The sequence below is a fragment of the Amblyomma maculatum genome, chromosome 3 (assembly GCF_055883805.1).
Source record: "Amblyomma maculatum isolate TAMU_Amacu chromosome 3, ASM5588380v1, whole genome shotgun sequence".
In the NCBI taxonomy this organism is placed as follows: Eukaryota; Metazoa; Arthropoda; class Arachnida; order Ixodida; family Ixodidae; genus Amblyomma; species Amblyomma maculatum.
The window spans coordinates 206,087,819-206,107,496 of NC_139346.1; the positions used below are offsets into that span (position 1 = coordinate 206,087,819).

Genomic DNA, 19,678 nt, shown 5'->3' on the forward strand with positions numbered 1-19,678 from the left:
GCGTTCTGAAGAAGCTGCGTTCTCGCCTCTTGCCTCCGGTGCACTGCAGATCACCTGTCATGCCACGTCTCCTTTTAACGTGCGGCAGTTTACGAGTGGCGTTGTTGGTCATGCGAGGTAGCCTCGAGAGCTCTCATCGTTGAAGACAATGTCAGTACTGATTACGCTGAGGCAAATGCCCATGTTTGTTATGAGCCTCGGGCCTCCGCGACTCGCGTGCCAAAAAAGAACCATCAACAGAGTGCAGCATCAGCGTGAAAATTTAAGACTTCATCCAGTAAGAGGGAGTTTGCGCGTGACACACTGTAAGGCGGGATACCGCGCCCGCAGCATCCGCAACGCGAGGAACAAAGGACGCACAGAGGGCGCGTCGCCCGCAGCGAAAGCGCCTGCTGCCCAAGTCAGCGGCTCGAGGCGACGGAGCAAGAGGAGGAGATGCGGGCAGAGGCCAGGAGAAGGTAGAGAACCAGCGCATCATTTAACGCGTCAGAAAGCGTTCTTCCCGTGGGACAAAAGGCGTTCTCCGGGAGTTAAGCTCCGCCCACGCCTCTGTTTACCTGTGGGGACCACCGGCAGATCCCAGATGAATGCCGCGAACAAAGCAGATACCGCAGCCTTTTCTGCAGTCCCTCCCCACTTCCTTGCCGCCGCCAGCGAAACGAAGAAGCCAGCAAATTCAAAGACAACGGTACTATACAGACTGGCAAACTCCAAGACAGCCGCCTGCCTGGCAAGACGATGAGTCCCCCCTTTCCTTTGTCCGCCACTTTACCTTCCCCTGTTGTTCGCGTTCGACGAAGCTGGGGAATAATAATAAAGACCGCTCACAAGAGCGGGACAGAAAGCCGCGAGCAACTCGATAACAACGGTCAGTGGTCCGCTTGGAGAAAAGAAAAAAAAACAAACAAAAAAAAAAGCACGCACTTTAGCTTTACTGCCTGTTTAATTGTTAACGGTGCTTTATACGGGAGATAACAGAAGCAGCGCGGACTGGCCTCGGCACGCCTGACTCTCGTTGCCTCTGTCATTCTTGACGGAACAACTTCCTAGCGTCTGAGGGCTCGCATGACTTTTTTCTTCGTCGTCTTCACAAAACGAAGAAATACCGGTAGTCATCGCGCCTCCGAAGGCGCAGGCCTCTTTTTTTTTTTTTTTTTTGTATGCGAAGAAAACTCAAATTTCGCGCCGGACACTTTCGCTTCGGAAACGTGAAGAAGAATGGACTCCGCACAGAGGCTGTCACTATTTAAAGCCAAAGTGACCAAGGCAGTTTGCTGTTTCGTAGTGCTGCAAACGGCTTGCAGCACTACGAAAGGTAAGGGTGACATGGGCCAATCAGGATGACAGCCAAAACATGTGTTCCCAGCACATCCTTACACCGTGGTCGGCAAGCCTACAAGGAACATAATCGTGCAGTGTGCATCACCGTGATTGGCCCAGACAGGTCACCCTCACCTTTCGTAATGCTGCAAGCAGACTGTCAAACGGAGTGTAGTAGCCTGCGGTAAGAAAAGAAAACATCAAGAAAGAAAAGAAAGAAAGCCAAGGGAATGGCGGGACTAGGAAGCATTGGTCAGGAGTCTAGAGGAGGTGACAGTAAGAAAATAAGAAAAAAAGATGAACACACACACACACACACACACACACACACACACACACACACACACACACACACACACACACACACACACACACACACACACACACACACACACACACACACACACACACACACACACACACACACACACACACACACACACACACACACACACACACACAGTTCAGACAAAGTTGTCTCCAGGGCAACATTATTCCGTTTCCCCTTTCATCGCCTTACTCACCTCCTTTTTAATGCTTATGTAAACCCTGTCAGTGATGACAGCACTGCCCAGTAGAAGACACATCCATCGTCGAAAAGTTGGCTAGCGGAATGAGGCTTCCCTGCCAACCCTTCTTCGCTCTCCTTTGCTTCTCCAGAAGAAAGAAGTTTTGCATTCTGGGTTTTTGCCTTTTGGCTCCGTTCTTCAGCGCAACCTACTTAGCGCAACCTCTGTCAAATGTTAAGACTAGAGGTGCTGCTGGCATGTGTAGCGGCGCTCTTCTATAGTCCTAATTTTTTGAGGGGGCAAGGAAGAGAGCTATAGTTTACTTCCATAATACCCAAAACGCTGACGATGCGTCATAAGAGGCAAATAACACGGCCAAGTCGAGGAAGTTAGGCTCTTCGATTCTGACAAAGCGCTTAAATGAGCAGGCTGTTAAGAATCTTCCTTCACAAACAAGGCCAGCAACGTCTTATCACTTCGATGACAATGCCTTGAGCATTCAATTAAAAGTTGCAGCAACTCAAATACTGGTGCATTTCACCCAAGCCTTCTATTCTACCCACCCTGTCCAAATTAAAAAAATATATATATGTAAGCGGATACCGTTTTTTTTTTTCTTCTTTTGACTACAGCAGCACAGAGCCAGGGTAAAAGCGCCGGGCAGCCACGGACAGGCAGACGTTGAGAACGCCGTGGATGCCTTCGGGGTATTTTAAAGGGACGCCGGGAAAGCTGACGCGTGGTTAGAGAAGACGAGCAGAGGGGAAATATTTTAAAAGCACTTTACAACCACTTCGACGGAGAAGACAAAAGACGAAAAGTGAGCTGAGCAAGACGAAAGAAAAGAGGGAACGAGCGGATCCTGTACGAGAAAATAATAAACACAAACAAAGGCCTTCTGGCGCTACTCGCTGCAGGGCTCGCATCGCGTGTGGTGTGCGGGGCTGGTGGGAGAGTATAGGAGGCCATGTGGAGTGGACCGCCGAGGCTGGCTTAATTAAAACGTCGGGAAAGAGTCGCCGCCAGGCACACTCGAGACGCATCGCTTCCTGCTCCCTCCTTTCCCCTAAGCTCCTTCTCCCCTCCCGCTGCATGCCTGCTCCACATTACACCCTGTCCCGTTTCTCCTACTCGGCGAGAATTAGCAAGAAGTACCACGACGACGCCACCACGCGAGGGAGGAAGGCACCAGGGCTGCCCTCTTGCACCACCCTCATCTTTTACAAACTCTCTCTCTTTATCTCTTAAGCTCTCTTCATTTTTTTTTTATCGTCTCTGTCCTCCGGCGAGCTCACTTTTCCTCAGCTCTTTGCGGGCAGAAACAAAGAAGGTGCAGCGAACAAGAGCCTGAGAGTAAAAGAAGAAAATAAAACTTTCAAGAGTGGCGAGAAGAAAGGTGAGAGAAAAGGGACATCGCCCGCGAGCGATTTTCGAGCCCAACGCCCCCAAAAGCCGGCCGTGGTGCTGCTGCAGGCGCAAGCATCCAAGGACTACAGCACAAAAATGAAAGGAACAAATTAACCGAAGAGAGGGGCAAGAAAAAAAATTCGTTGAAGACGAGGAAGCATGTTTAAATTACGCGACGCGCGCTCGCGCGCTTTTCAATATTTATGAAGCTCTGCAAGACAAGCGACTCGAGCAAACGAGAAGGGCCAATATGTGCGCAAAGACGGCGGCTGCTGCGGTCAGACGGGACGCTGATCTCGCTCTCTCGCCTTTCCCTCCCCAGACTCCTCCTCACCGACCTGTCTCTTCTTCCCTTCTCCTCACTTTACTTCCACTAGACTTGGCTGCATCCGCCGTCCATTCTTTTCTCGGAGTTTTTAATCTTGCCTAAATTTTCTAAGAGAGGCTCAGGTTGTGGTAGAGGAAGGATGAAAGAGGGCTGTCCTTAACGAAGCATACCGACAGAGGCTATTGCTTTCACTTCCTACTTGCGCGCGCGTCCGTGCGTCTGTGCTCTGATGTTCTGCTCGACGGCACCCACTTTGCTGAGGTACGACGAACAATGACGGAACCTGTCGTTACTGCGGCCAACGAAAGGCATCGAAAATAGCGCTTCTTTGAGACGGTGGAATAAAAAAAAAAGAAGAAGAAAGGCTCTAAGGCCTCGCTAATTTACTTGAATTACCTCCCTTGTGTTTACACTTATCCGCATCTTGTCGTGACCCGCAATGCCTACTTTTTTGCGTTCAGACTGTGTTTCCTACCTGAACCTGTAATGGATGGGACAAAAATCATCCAAAGCTGAAGAAAACCTCTGGCGGGCCTAGCAAACAGAGAGTAGTCAGAATAATCTAGTTTTTTTGTTTTGCTGTTTCCACCGCTGTTCTAAGAAAACGGCTCGACATTAGTCTTACTGCGGATGAAGGCTGTTCACAGTCAAATGTGTTATGCCGTTCTGTGTCGGTGGAGGAAAAATATCAGAGACAGCGGATTCCTATATGCTGATGTTAACAATGAAAATATATCCATTTATTACCATAGAGCGGAGACAGATAGCGACATGGATTTCCATCCTGGCGTGGTTCGCCGTTATGGGGCGCCAGGTAGCAACACAGCTCAGGAGCAAAATGTCATGCCAAACGTTTGAGGAAAACGTGCGCAAGCGATTTAGGCGCCGAGAAAGCCTGCTCAGGATGTAAACGGCGTAGCACCGCCATTTATCGATCCCCCCTCCCCCTCCCCGCCCCCGCCCCGCCACACACACACACACACACACACACACACACACACACACACACACACACACACACACACACACACACACACACACACACACACACACACACACACACACACACACACACACACACAACACACACACACACACACACCACACACACACACACACACACACACACACACACACACACCACACACACACACACACACACACACACACACACACACACACACACACACACACACACACACACACACACACACACACACACACACACACACACACACACACACACACACAACACGCGCGCGCACTCACACACGCAAAATGATGGCATGTTCATTAATGCCCGGTGAACCTAAATCAAGAGGGCAAAAAAAGGTGCGTAAGCCTGGCTGAGAAACACAAAAGGTTGTGAAGATTACACTGATCCTAACGAATAAAAAATGGGGACCATGCGAAAGTAATGGCACAGAAAGAGAGAGACCATTTAAGCGCGTTTGAGAGCGGAGGGTGTCGGCCACGCGGGAAAAAAGTGAGCGGCAAGTACTCACCTCGCCGCAAGGTTGCTCTGCGCAGATGTACATAAGTGTTCCTTAATACTACCCTACAGGTCCGACCTTAGATGCGCCTCCTAAGGGCCCCAGTGAAGCGTAATTGTTATATTTTGTCATTGCCGTTGTACGTACAGGTACAGTGAAAAACAAAAGCGTGCAAAAGCCGTCGGAATGGTATCACACGCGACGTCGTCATTTTGTGGTTGAACCTGTGTCCCCAATCGCGGTACGCTTACAACGGCGACGGACGATGATTAAACGGGCACTATCGAAGACACCCGAGCGGTGCAGTAAAGCGTATCAGTTCTTAACCCAACACGGGCGGGTCTGGTTCATTCTTTCCCTACATATTCGACAACATATGGTGTCTGAAACGTAAACTGCGTGCAAGTCATACGTACTGCTGGGTGAAAAGCCCACCCAGTATAGTTGCAATAGACAAAGACGAGACACTGTATCAAGAAGAACCTTCTAATATCGTCACCGTAATAATGAGCGACTGAAGGCAATACCTAATGTGCGCGATCAATATAACTCACGCTACTGGCATTCCTTGTGTTACTTGCTGCAAACCGGCCAGGCACTCCTCTTTTTTTTCTCAACTCTCGATGCTCTCTTGAAAGATGGATGACAGTGGCCAAATAATAACTTCTTGCGTTATAGCTGGCAGTGCTAAAGGTTTGAAAGCAAGAGAAAGAAATAATGACGCGTGCGTATAGGCGGGCGTCCCTTACTCTCCTCGACCTTTCAGATTTACGCCTCACGGCAGTGTGTTAAGTTAGTCGGCAGCGAGACAAGAGACGAAAGAAAAGCGGCTGCCCCCCCCCCCCCCCCCCCCCCCCCCCCCCCCCCCCCCCCCCCCCCCCCACGCCATTTCTGCCCGGTCTTCTTACTTATAGCCGAGTCCAGTCAAGTGTCGCAGACCCTCTGAAAAAGACAAAAGACCCCGCCAAACGCGCCCCCGAAGTAAGGTATGCCGCTAGGAACGGTTCGGGCGCAAAAAGGCAGCCTTCGCGCCTAGATTCGGCAGGTGGGTGATCCCGAAAGCGATGGAAGAAGAAGGTGCCGGCAGCACGTTTATTTCCTCAGGCGCTGGGGTTAAAACTTTACAGCGCTAGAAGTACGGGTATCCAGACTCCCACGAGAAGGCGCGATTTGCCGGGTAAGCACAGCGGCGAAGGCGTTCGCTCTTTACTGGCTCGATTTATCTCTTTTATTTTTTTTTTCCGAATTGAGAGCGCTCAGAGCAAGAAGGCGGTCTTTCGGAGGCTGTAAAAAGACGGCGCAATGTGGAGCCTGCGACGAAGCCCCGGTGAATCCCCCCCCCCCCTCCCCCCCTCTACGTAAACACCGGCGTTTTCTTTCCATTTCCTCACAGAATGAACGAAGGTTGGAGAATAAAAGAAAGAAGGGAGGAGAAGACTCTAACAGGGCTGAAAAAATCATATTTCACATCACTCAGCTAGAGGTTTGGAGCTATGAATCAAGCCATAAGCATGAGCTCTCATGGCGTTATGAGTCGCGAGAGAAGGGAGGCATCCTAGAAGCAGGAGGTTAGTATCCTTCGAAAACCGTGTGTATTAACTGCAAACTGACCCTCGCCCAAAGCTAACTATTCGATTACTTGCCGCTTTGCAGTAAGACAGCAGCCGTCTATTCAAATATGCCTAGCCTTTTCAATATATATATACATATACTTTTTTTCTGAAAATCTGAAAATAAATCTTCAGTGCTGCGCGCCAGTCTCTCACTGATGTTTTGGCATGCGAAATTCCGTTCACTTACTCGAAATTCTTGCAACCTCGGCTCTAGGCCCACTGATTTAAGACACACACATATGCGTCAAAAGTAAAAAATTAGAAGCGGCATTCCAAAACGATATGCAGCCGCAGTTTCGATAGAGAAGCGGAGAGTATATTATCGTTAAACACGCACACACACACACACACACATACACACACGCACGCACACACACGCGCGCGCACACATACACACACGCGGAGAGTATATTATCGTTAAACACGCACGCACGCACACGCACACACACACACACACACAAATGATTTGTGCGCCCAAGAATTTGATATCCGGGAAGTGCGAATTGAAATTTCTATCCACATTTTCTTTTTTAACATTTTCTACCATCAGTTTTAACAACGTAAAGTAACATGCGCTGTGCGAGGCGATCAATCATCGACACACGTGGAAAGACAGTGATATCCATTACGAGTCGATAAATAAATAAATAAATAAATAAATAAATAAATAAATAAATAAATAAATAAATAAATAAATATATAAATAAATAAATAAATAAATAAATAAATAAATAAATAAATAAATAAATAAATAAATAAATAAATAAAATTAGCACAGTTAAAGTAGAAAAAAAAAAGCCGTAACCTTCTTCCGATCACCACGATGGGTAACGCATATGAAGTGCAACAGCTGCCTGTATACTGACTGAGAAGTGTCCCGTAACCTCTTTTTCTTACGAGTGCCCAAAGAACAAGAAACGGCTGACGCCATCTCGGAGCACTAGAGGCCCCTTAAGTATTGAACTAAATTGTTAAAAGAAAAAAAGAAAGAAAGTCTCTCAAAAACAACAACGGCAAAAATGGTATGAATGTGCAATTTCGAGAGCACAATGCGACACAGCATGAGAAGAAATATCAAAAGTGCAGCTAGCCGCGGGGGTGGACTAAGTGCTCGCTTCCAGAGGTGTCTCCCAGGTGTATAAACGTGAGCAGTGAAATATTTGCCTTCTCTATTTACTTTCCTTTTTTTTTTTCGCTTCCCCATCCACGTGTCTCGATAACACCAGGGGGCAGATCAGTGACAAAAAGAGAGGGAAATAAGAAGATGGCTGGGGCCGATTCGACTCACCTCCTCGAAAACCGAAGCGTACGCAAGATAGCTATTAACATTGCCGTCAAGGGCTACCTGTAATGCCAGCGTTTCGGGAGGGCCTTCCTACAAACGGAAAACACCAAACAGTACGAATCAGCCAAAAGAGGAAACGAACAGGCGCATAATTTTGCATCAAATTTTATACGCTTGTATAATTTTTATGCCTTCAGTACTATTCTGTGCGTGCATGTTGTCCTAAAACGTACACAACAAGAAGTACACCAGTACGTCATATGGACGTTGCACGGTGTTATCAGGTACCTTTTAAACGCTCGAATTCCGAAAGAAACTTTCTACATACTTGCGAACTGCAACAAGACCGTTAAGGAAACAAGTATGAAAGTATACTCGCTACCCCTTTAGACAACACAAGGCTGCCCTCCTTTCGTGAATGTGAAACGACAGGAAGACAATAAACAAAATCATACTGAATATGAAGGCTGCAATAAAACATCGCCCAGAAGTCCAATGAACTATATACTATTTGATTGATTGATTGATTGATTGATTGATTGATTGATTGATTGATTGATTGATTGATTGATTGATTGATTGATTGATTGATTGATTGATTCAAATAGTCGAGTTTTTTTTCAAATGCGTTGTTGGCCTATTTTGCTGGTTGTAGTTGAATTCTGTTAATACATCGAACTACAATAAAGCAATCGGAGGATATATGTGTGCCGGCAAATGCAGGGGCAGCAACTGAAGGCTTTAAAAAAAGTCAGGGCTGTAGCGAAACTATTAAATGGAGCTAAAAAAATAGCAAGTGCGAGTGCGTCCCAAACCAAAGTGGGTAGTTTTAGCCCGTTGAGTTCCGAGTTCCTAAAATCTGAGTTTCTGGAACGCTCCCGCTCCGTAAGTCTGCAACCGCATCTGAAGTGCTCGGATAAAATTACGTTCGCGGTAGATAGATGGTTCATCGTTACGTCGCAATTCCATTCGTACAAATAGCGCTCAATGAAAAAAGAAAAAGAAAGAAAGAAAAAAGGTGAAAAGGAACGCGAAAACGCGCGTTCTAAAAACGTAAGCGAATGATGCCATGGTCTGAAACGTGTCACTGATCTCTTCTCACGCTGATCGGATATTTAGGTGAATTCATCATGGTGGAGTAGATTTGTAATAAGGGAGTAATTACTAATTGACGGTCCACCTCGAGCGCAGCCATACGGCTACAACGATAAGTGATTACAAACTAGTGAAAAATGTATTTGCAACGTGAATTCCCGTCCAAGGCATGTAACAGTCTTTCACCATTCACGAGTTAAATATGAGTTCAGGTTCATAAATTACCAAGTGAGACCGACCTGTATCGGCTTAACGTTCGTAAACACACGGGGCCAAAAGATATTTTGCGCCATTCAAAAAATAAATAAAAACTTGAAGAGAGAACTTTTTCAATGCGACTGCCGCGAAATACTGCAAGAGCTATGACATTTTGAACGGCCAATTTATGACCATCAATCGTGCGAACCTGTTCCAGTGTTCTATTGCTTGTCCACTAAGAGCGGGAGATTGATCGAGCTGCTCCGGTTAAAAAACACTGGAAATCGGAAAGTCAAGCATAACATTCATTTTTTTTTTTCTTAAAGCAATCGACAGCGCGTCTGGGAGGAAAGCGCTAAAAACGAGAATACTCATCATGAACGCTGACAAAAAAGAAAACAAATGACCTTAATCACTATAACAAAATAGAAGGACACAAGCTCCGCCTTACCGGTATGACGCAATAGCGGCCAGTTACACGCAAACCTACTAGCATACACTCTAATATACCACTGTGTGTGAAATACCACGCTACATGCACATAAAACCACCTTGTTCGCAAGCGTTTGAAATCCCGAATACTATATAGTATTCGTTTTTTGCCCTCTCGGAAGACCTTTGATGTGCCTTATGATTTGTCTATGTTGATGAGAGTTTAATTTATGGAAAAGCCGAATAATGGACCGTCATGCTGAATCACTACGATCATGGAAGTCTTTATTCCGAAATCAGTGAGCTTTGGTGCGGGGAGTGCATGCTGCCTTAGAAGAGCCACCTCGTTGGCTACCGCGCTTCGAATATGCCTTTGAATTTTGACATTTGTTATGGTGGGGAATAATTAGGTTTCAGCGGGCTTGCATTATGCAGCCCGGTGATTTGAGGCATGGGCTGTTTCAGTTTTTATGCCTCGGTGGTTTTACCATGCAATAAAGAATAAAGAGGTGCCTCACATGACATAGTCGATATCATGTCTGGCTCAGGAACCAAAGGTCGTGGGTTCGAATAACCGCCGGATAATCAAATAATAATTACAATTTCTTCCTTGCGCAAAATGAATTCCTTTATTATATTAAATTATTTTAAACATACGTTGACCTTTAAATAACGTCCACACTCCTGGGACAATTTGGCCTGCAGTATTGTGAAATAAATTACATCATGTTTCAGTCGATTCTGCCCCACACGTGTCGTTGCGCTGCTCCTTATCGCAAGCGACGCTCCCACCGCCTCTTCTCCCGCTCTCGCTTTCAAACCCTCCGCGCTGCCGCCGCGTTTTCTTTGTCACCTACCAGTGCACCTGCATTATCGGACACGTCACGTGACTCTGTAAGGTCATTACAGCATAGGTGAAATTCGCCACCAGATTATGGAAAATCTCGGAATCTGGTTAAATTTTAGACCTCCTTTTGTCCAGCTACGCAAACGGCTACACCAGGAAAGACCTGGTGATTTCTTGGGAAAACCAGTCTGTGCCGAAGCCATACCTACCTGCACTGTTCGCTCAAAAGTTTGGTGATTGATAGTGCAAGCGGCCACGTGATGATAAGAGCTAGGCTCTATTTGTATGCGTCTATTCATCAGTGTACTTGCTGCGCTACCGCCAGGGCTCATACTTCATCGTCTCATCCATGTAGTGTTGCACCCGCCCCTGCTACTGTTTTCGTTTTGCACGCACGTAGTCTGGGACCCCTGGTTTTGTATTTCGCTGGTTTTCTATAATCGTGGTGTCGTGCTCCGGATAGCGGATGGCGACGCTCGGCTTCTGCGAAAACGATGAGCTTTAATCCACACGGAGCTTAACGAGAGGAACTGTATACACTGGTCTGTCTTTTGCGCCCGGTGTCAAATGCAGTGCCGAAGCGAGTCTTCGGACGGGACACGTGTGCAATGACGAAGTACAAAAACAATAAGTTACTGAAAACGTAGGATGCAACTGCATGAATTCGCACCACAAATTTGTCTGCCAGAAGATATGAGGGGTCAAATTCATTATCACCAACTTCATGCTACGCAGCTTCCTGTGAGACGTCATCGATGGATAAATATATTAATCAGGGTCTGAATGGCACGGCTTCATTTTAATAAAATGAGTGTTGTACGAAAGCTTTTAGGTGGTTATTGTAATGTATATTGTGGCAATATAATACTCAGAGGAAATCTGGGACATGGCGGCGAAGTTGTGTGCTTGCAAGAACCTGGCAAAATCAGCTTTTACCAGAAAACGAATGGCTCTACATATAAGCGATGCTCTCGCTTTGATTGTAGTCGCTGTCATCATCCGTCATGTCGACTGACATTTCATCAACATGGCGGTAGCTGAGGCCAGTGAGAGGGTGACAGAAGAAAGAATGGAAGAGTACAGAAAAAGACTGCATTCATGCCCTTCCTATAACGCCTATTTGTCTTAGCTTATATGGTTTAGTTTTGGATAAATAGCAATTTTTGCACAAGTACTAGTCACCGAGAAAAAAGATCAGCGTCACGACTATTTTACAGTTTAATTAAAACAAATTTCGCGACAAGAATGCATCGGCTGTTAGGCAGCACAGGCTAGTCAATATTTGTTAAGCAACATATCCATGACCGAAGACCCAGAACTGACCGCCCACTTCATCAACTATGGAGTGGATGAAAATATACAGCGTTACTTTCAGAGTAAATATGAAGAAGCGAGAAAAGTATTCACCCCTCAAATGAAACGATGAGTTTATTTTTTGTACAATGTAGAATTTGAACTTCTAAATAATCAAATCTAATTGACTGATTTCTTTTAGTGCAAATAGCTGCATAACCTCAGCGTTATATTACTCAGGTCGAAACGCCTTTCAGAAATCAAAAATCGCCGTGCGTCTAATACCACGACGCCGGAATTCAAACGACACAAATGTGCAGAACGACTTCCAGAGGAAATAAGCCCCTTCTCCAACGTCGCCACTTTATTGGAACGTTCGCTCTTAACGCACCTGGCGCCACGAAAAACTGGCGTCGCGTAGCGGTAAGCAGCTTTAGCGCAAGCAGACACGAACAGAGAGAGAGAAAGTTCCTCGGAATGCAAAAGCGTACAGGCAAACGAGTTGAGCCAGTTCGTGCACTTGCATCGTTTTACTAGGCGGAAAACGGAAAGTAATAATAGACAATAAAATTCGCCGAGGCCTGTCACCGAGCGGCGCGCATTTTCCAACGACCGGCCATACGTCGCCGACTAGGCGGGCCTGCCGCATTGACTAAGTCAGCGACGCAGTTTTACGTCTACCTCTCGCATTTCGCCTTCTTTTTCCCTCATTTCAGCAAAGCAATGCCACGAAGCCCAACGACGCCTCGGCTGTTCTAACAACATTCGACATTCTTCGATTCTTTTCCGGGTCACCTTTCATATTTTCTGTTCAAATTTGAGCCTTTCTATCGTCCATGATTTCTCGACAGCATTGGCCGCTAAAGAAGCCCTGCTGTTTTCTTTTTTTTTTTCACGCACCCACACTACGTACCAATAAAAGTGTGCTTTCTTTACGAATTTCCTCTCTCCGTGCATTCTCCACGTTTGCCCGTGCACCATTTTATTCATTCCTGCGTCTTCTCCGTCCACTTTTCCCTTCTTCCTCCTCCCTCTGCTCTCCACGCTGGTGGAGACGCCATTCGGTTTTTGACGAGCCTCGCAGGTTTCGAATTGTTCAAACACGCGCTCCCCTTTCGCGCAGGGGCTTGCAGAGCGCGCACACGTTTCTCGAGCGCCCGAGCAACGCACGTGTTTCTTCTGGGCTCGCTTCCGCCGCCGTTTTATTATTTCTGCCCCCGCAGAAGAAACGCGCAGCCTTCGAAGGTTTACGAGAACTGCGACCTTTCCTCGGGAAGAAATCGAATCTTGTCGCACAAAAAAAAAAAAAAAAAAAAAAAAAAAAAAAAAAAAAAAAAAAAAACCAAGCGATGCTGCAAACAAAGAAAACTGCGCGAAGAAGCACTTTGGTGCGACGAAAAATACCGGAATGGGCAAATGTAAGCGGAGAAAAGAAGTCCACATAAGAGTGTCGATGAGGTGAAGGGAGCTGTACAGCAATGAAGGCAGCGCCGAGCTAACGCTTGCAGGGGCACGCGCCGCGAGATCTTTAGGAGACGCGAGACAGTCGTGGAATAATCGAAATTAATTACTGCGCACGCTCCAGCAAAACCTTGAGCCCAACTCGGAAATAGCTAGAGAGAAAGAGAAAGAGAGAATGCCTCGCGAAATGCCCTTTCCCTCACAAAATAAGGTGTTCGAAAAGAAAAACAATAAAAAAGTTCAGCGATCGCTGGAAAACGTGGCGCTGGCTACGGTTGTTTTATAAATTCTTACACAGTGATAAAGCAGTCTTAGAGGTGGCTGTCATTGCGTTTCAATACGTCCTCTTAGATTACCCGTAAGAATGTTTGTCCTCAGGTAGACTGGTCACTCGGAAATGATATCCAACAATAACAAGAACATCGCCTAAATGTTCGCGCTTTTCCACAATTTGAATACCTAAAGTGGTTTAGCAAAGTGCGTATTTTTGTAAAAGTAATCTCTTTTAACAAAAATGAATCACAAAACTGTTGTTAGTAACCGAACCATTTTCCCAACGGCATAAAACAGTTACGCTTCTTGCCATGAAACGACATTCGGTTCCCTATATTACCGGATTCCATATAATCCTTAAGTTTTCGCACAGGTGACATCGCCAGACCTGTGCACTATAAACGTGCGTGTTACTGTGCTTCTCTACTTTGTTTTTTTATTTTATTCAATAGGCGGTTGGTTCAATCATCTTAGATAGCTTTCGCGCCTCCCTCCACCAGATTTCATTTTACTTAGCTTCGAAAGTGCTGCGCAGCTCTTGTCAATGTATTTCCTGATGACGAAACGAATTCGCTTCAAAATGAGCAGCATCTCGGACAAGCAAAGAAAGAAAGAAAGAAAGAAAGAAAGAAAGAAAGAAAGAAAGAAAGAAAGAAAGAAAGAAAGAAAGAAAGAAGGCAAACCTAAAGATGACCATCTTTAAAATAACAGTTCCCAAAACAACAATCACCGCAGACTCGTAGCGATCGAAGAGGGGAGTACTCTAGGAAGAAAGACAGACAGAGAGAGAGCCGGGAGAAGGCAAAGCAAACCATGAAGCATCTCGGGAACACTTCCTGAGACGTGCTTTTCGCCGATCGTGCCGGGCCGGCGCGAGACGAGGTATCTATGCGCGCACAGGCGCACGACGTGCCCCGATAAGGACGTGCCGAGCATGCGACTCATCCTCGACGCGGCCTCGCTTCGCCGTAGGGCTGTGTCGAGCCTCTTCGTGTCCGCCGTGTTTAGTGCGCTTGTGCGCTCGTGTTCCTGAGCCGTTATCGCCCTACGCGACGCTCGCGAGAATCCGTTACGATAAAGGCCGGCCTAGGCACAGTAAACATTTCTGAGCCGATAAACGAAGAGCGCGCGACAGTTCTCGCGCCAAATCTCCGCTGATAGGACGATAATTTACCAATAACTTGTTTGCATACCGAAGCAGTCCCTTTCCTTCGTCGACATAAACATTAAAGCGCTGTTACATACGAAAACTCCTCACTGGGCACCCTTCAGTTCTTACTCATCTCTGCTTCCTCCTCCTTTATATCTGTTCTTCTGTGTTGCTAAAAGCAAGGTAGCCAACCAAAACCTTCGCCAACCTATCGAACACCGGAAATAACTTCATCCAATTTTTCACCTGTCTCTTCTGCCCTTGGGTCCGGCCGTAAAAGACGCTCTTATCTCCAAAAAATTTGGCCTAAAAATGTACCCGAATTGATTCAGACATATCCCTCACTTTGTAAAAAAAATTAAATAAAATAAACGGAAATGTATAGACTATGGGATTCGCGGTAGTTCGCTGTCGACGCGCCAACTTCTCTTGAAATACCGGCAGCAGACGGCGCCACCTGCACTTCTTTTCTGGCATTTTTTTAACTTGTGGCATCTCGTTTTCGAAGAAAGTGGTTTGGTTTGGCTTGTTGGGTTTAACGTCCCAAAGCGACTCAGGCTATGCGAGATGCCGTAGTGGAGGACTCCGGAAATTTCGACCACCTGGGGTTCTTTAACGTGCACTGACATCACACTGCACACGGGTGCCTTGCTTTTCGCCTCCGCCGAAAAGCGGCCGCCTAGGCCGGGATTCGATTCCGCGTCCTTGGGAACAGTAATTGAGCGCCGTAACCACTGCGTCACCCTGGCGGGGCGGAGAAAGTGGTTCATTTACGCAGACTGACTTTAATTTGTCCTCTGAAACCCTTCGTCTTCTCCGTCTTTGCTTCACCCACCTCCGCCACTATTCAAAGCACAACAAATTTGTTATCTACTAGTAATTAAAATTAATTTTTATTTCCGTGCAGCTGTGGCTACTACGTCATTTCTATCTTTCTTATTATTATTTTTTTATAACTATGCCTGAATGTTTTTAATGCCGGGTAGATCATTTAATCAGTTACGGAACACATGTGCGAAAGCGACTAGTTATTACTACACCGCTTAATGACGGGAAAATATGAACTGGCTTCCAGAGAAACGGCTTAAAATTGGAAACGCTTTGAGCGCCAATTTTCATGTGAACTGCGTCTGAGAAGCGTGACAGCTTGCGTCGAATGCTTTAAATTCGCCATAAGATGTAAATAGTTGAGCCCCTCCTCCGTTCGTGATGGAGTGCTCAAATCTCTTCAATCGCTTCGACGCATCTCGAAGCCATTTGGCGCTGAAGGAGCTCTGCGCATATTTGATAGACAATGCGAAACGCGTAAACATTCATGAAGCGCTCTTTCTCCTTCGCTGGCAAAAACGCTGGCACAGGGCCAATATATTCTCCGATACGAACAAGGCAGACGCGCGCGGCCCATAGATAAAACGTCGCAACGTGAAAAATTGGCCGCAAACGACAAAATCTGGTGAATCGCTGCTATGCCCGCATCGATACAATATTGCGCGGTTCCGGAGGGAGGCAGTGCTGACACAACGGGTGCGATACGTCACCGTGGAGGACGGACGCTGGCTTTCTTTCTTTCGCTATTGTCTCTCGTTCTCTCATAGAAAGACGAAGAATTCGCTGAGGACCGAACTTCTTGGCGCCGCCAGCCGCCATACGCACGGCGTCCCGTTGTTCTGCTCTGGTGACCAATCAGAAGTCGCTTGGTGCGCTCCCGTATCCATTGGTGGGACGCTAAAACTAGGCCGAATCATCGGGAAACTCAAGACGGCGACCGGCAAGGAAGCGGAGAGGACACGAGAGAACACGGTGAGAAATCGAGACAATCCGCAGTCGTCCTGCCGATTTATAACCTTCGCTGGCCGAGCGTCCTTTTTTCCCTGTTTTTCCCCATTTTTTGGGGAGGGGATGACGGTCGCTCTCCAAGGTGGAAAGGGTGGCTTCCCTGCTTGCAAAGCGCCACCGCTGCTGCCGCAGAGGGAGAACACGACCCTCTAGCGACAGTTATGAGAATTTATGTCCGCAGTTTTGGCTGCATCGATCCTGCGTGAAATATCGAAGCGCTCGCTAATCGTTCAAGCGGCCGGTCGACGCCGATGGTCCTGCTGCGTAGGTTTCCGGATGCCTCTGGCGGACTAGGGAGGAGGAGAAAAGGTCTCCATCTCTGTCGCCTGTACTCGAACCTTCTTTACCTTCTGCACACTCCGGTCTCTACCTCTAGGTGCCTTTTTATTACATTTTTTTTTCTTCTTCTGCGGCTCTCCTCAAGCAGAGGGACGAGAGACGATAGAAAAAAGGTTTCTCCTCCGCAATCGTTTCGCTACACATCGGAATTGCATGGTACGAGCCGGCTTCCTTGTACGATATATGTGTACGGTTGCCGAACGCATTATCGAGGACATTAGTTGCCCTACAAAAACGGCAGCGCCGCGCGACAAAAAAAAAAAAGAAAAAAAAAGGAGAACATTTCTCGTTGTATACCTCCCTCCCTCCCCTCCACCCCCCCTCCGCCCCCTTAGCTGGTCGCAAAACACAAGAAGCTCCAAGCGTGGTATCCCGGTTTCCCTTTTCTTTTTCCTTCACTCGTTATTTATCGCTGGAATCAGAGCAGCAAAGACGCGCATCCATCCAGGCGAGAACTGCTAGCTAGACCCGCACACCGCTCAGGCAGCAGCCGCGCGCTCTCTCTCTTTCCGTTCGCGTGCGCCATTCGCCAACGGAGGGACGTCCGCCATTCCTTTATCGTTTCCTCGGCTTCCCCCCATCCCAGCGACCCGCCGTCGGCGGCGGCTGTCCCCTGTCTTCGACGCCGGTGGCAGCGGGTTTACTTCAAGCCACGTAAACGCCGATCGTGCGCTAGGGAGCACCGCGCTCTATTCTCGGTTCCCAAGTTTCCGACCAGCGCCAAGAGGAAAAAGGCTCCCCAGAGGAAGATTCACGGCGCGAGGACAGAAGGAGCGCCGCACTCCAATGGCGGAAAGATGTGGGGAGGGGGCAAAAGACAAAAGAGGAACGGCGGCAGCGTCCGCAAGGAGAGACAAAGTCGCGGGAGACAAAAGGGCCCCGCTGCGGTCAGGACACCGGGTCCTGACGTATGGGGGCGCGCGCTGCGGCACCGCGGGTTCCTCCGCAAACAAAGGGCTCATTAGACCGCAGGCCGCTGCTCGCATTTCAAGAGGAAAGGAGCGCGCCGCTCCAAACTGCGCAAACAGAGTGGACACGAGGGTCTCCTTCACCCGGGTGAGGCTGCCATAGCAAAGGACAAAGCAGAGGTGAGGCACGGATGAAGCCGGCGCGCACAGCGCAGACCTTGGCTGCCTAGCGGCAAGAAAGAGCACTCACTCGGTGGAGACTTCCTTCAAGCGCTTCCTCGTTAACTTCTACTCGGACGTTGCTTTTTGCTGCTCTCGTTGCTGATAAGCACACGGCGCCCTTCAAGCTGCGGATGACATTGGTTCTGGCTGACTCCGTCGTGTAAGCGAAACATTCCGGCGGACGATTAACCACTGATTACGTATGATAATGCGATAACGTACATTATGAAGAACTTTGCTTTCTCCAGATATATGTGGGAGATATTTGAAGGACTAACCCCGATGTAAATGCCCCCCCTTCTTCTTTGAGTGAGTGCCGCCACCGCCGCAACCCAAGGTGTGTCACGTTCCCGAAATGGCAGTGCGGGTGGTACGACATCACGTAATCCGATAACTATGTGTATGAGCATCTTCCCCAAACACAACGTAAACGTTGACGACAGCTTGCGATACGGGGCCTACCCGATCTGATTCCATAGGAACTCAAGCATTTGATGGCCGACTGCGTCTGGCCATTCTGGGCTGCGTCTCACGCAGATGTATTTGCGAAAGTTTGGTGAGTCACGATCTGTGATTAGTATCCAGCTCACAAGAGCGAGGTGATGCGTCACTGCGAACGCATCGGCTATGGTTAGAATATTTACACTACATTTCAATTCAACTTAGTGCAGCTCTTAAACCTTTCCTCATCCTATCGTAATCCATTGCAATATTACCTTTCGGCACGTCTAACGACTTTGTGTGACGTCACGTACACACCGAGATGTATCACATAAAATTTCCATCGAGTGTAAGACATGAAAGAGCATAGACGTAATCTTATTAACGCACTTTCAAGACTCAGAGGCGAGCCTGGCTGTACGTGTGCAACCTTCCGCCATTTGTGTTCAAAGTGGCTCCTTGATTCCGCGAAGCATGATACAAGACCCACCACGACCGATGAATGTGCACATGTAATAGGAGAGCTCCTTATGGGCGCAAGCAAATTCATTTGCACGACCGATACTTAACGCACAGTTCGCAAGAAAACAAGCACTGCAAAAAGTGGGTGTCAAAAAATCACAGCACTCGGTGACGGCAGGAGGCACACATTTGAATGCTGGACAGTTGAGCATGTTTCTTTCGCGCGGACAGTGAACTGAAGCTGAGATTTGTAAATAGCGTTTTTTTTTTTTTAAATACGCCGACAGGAAGAACGCTAAAGGTACATTAGCAGCAGACTTGTCGCCATGAGTCTGAGGAAGACGAGTAAAACTGACGGAACTACGTACATTGTTCTTCATACTTGAAATCAAGGCCATTGTGCTCCTAGCACTATACACAACCGACGCTGAAAGAGCAAATACACTAGCGTAGGTATACATGTACTTCTCTTAATATTTAATTTAATCTTTTTTTTTTCTTCTGAAGAATCTTATCCTTGAACTGAACTTTGCAATAAAGGTGTTATTTCTGAGCATCCCCAACACTACTGTCAAGACCTGCCAGAGTTTGCGACTGAAGTCATCCTTAGACGCAGCACCGAGAGCAAGCTTTCCCAGCGCACACGTGCGGAAGATAACTAAAGAAACGCCGCTTTTACGACAGGAGGTATCAACGAGAAAGTGCGACGTATTCTGTCAACGTCCGGCTCAGGACATAATCTCCCCCGCTTAGAAGAGAGCTGAAG

At 47.5% G+C, this 19,678-nt stretch overlaps 1 protein-coding gene across 6 annotated transcripts in view; it reads right to left on the minus strand.

Moving 5' to 3' along the window:
* Positions 1-19,678, minus strand: part of Rbp6 (RNA-binding protein 6) — a 553,757-nt gene that overhangs the window by 307,302 nt on the left and 226,777 nt on the right. For 5 of the 6 annotated variants that reach the window (XM_084599400.1, XM_084599397.1, XM_084599396.1 and 2 more), the window contains exon 6: positions 7,959-8,045. The exons of the other annotated variant lie outside the window; for it this stretch is intronic. In XM_084599400.1, the coding sequence (XP_084455526.1) occupies positions 7,959-8,045 (87 nt within the window). The remainder of the gene's footprint in view (positions 1-7,958; positions 8,046-19,678) is intronic. 6 annotated transcript variants of the gene reach the window in all.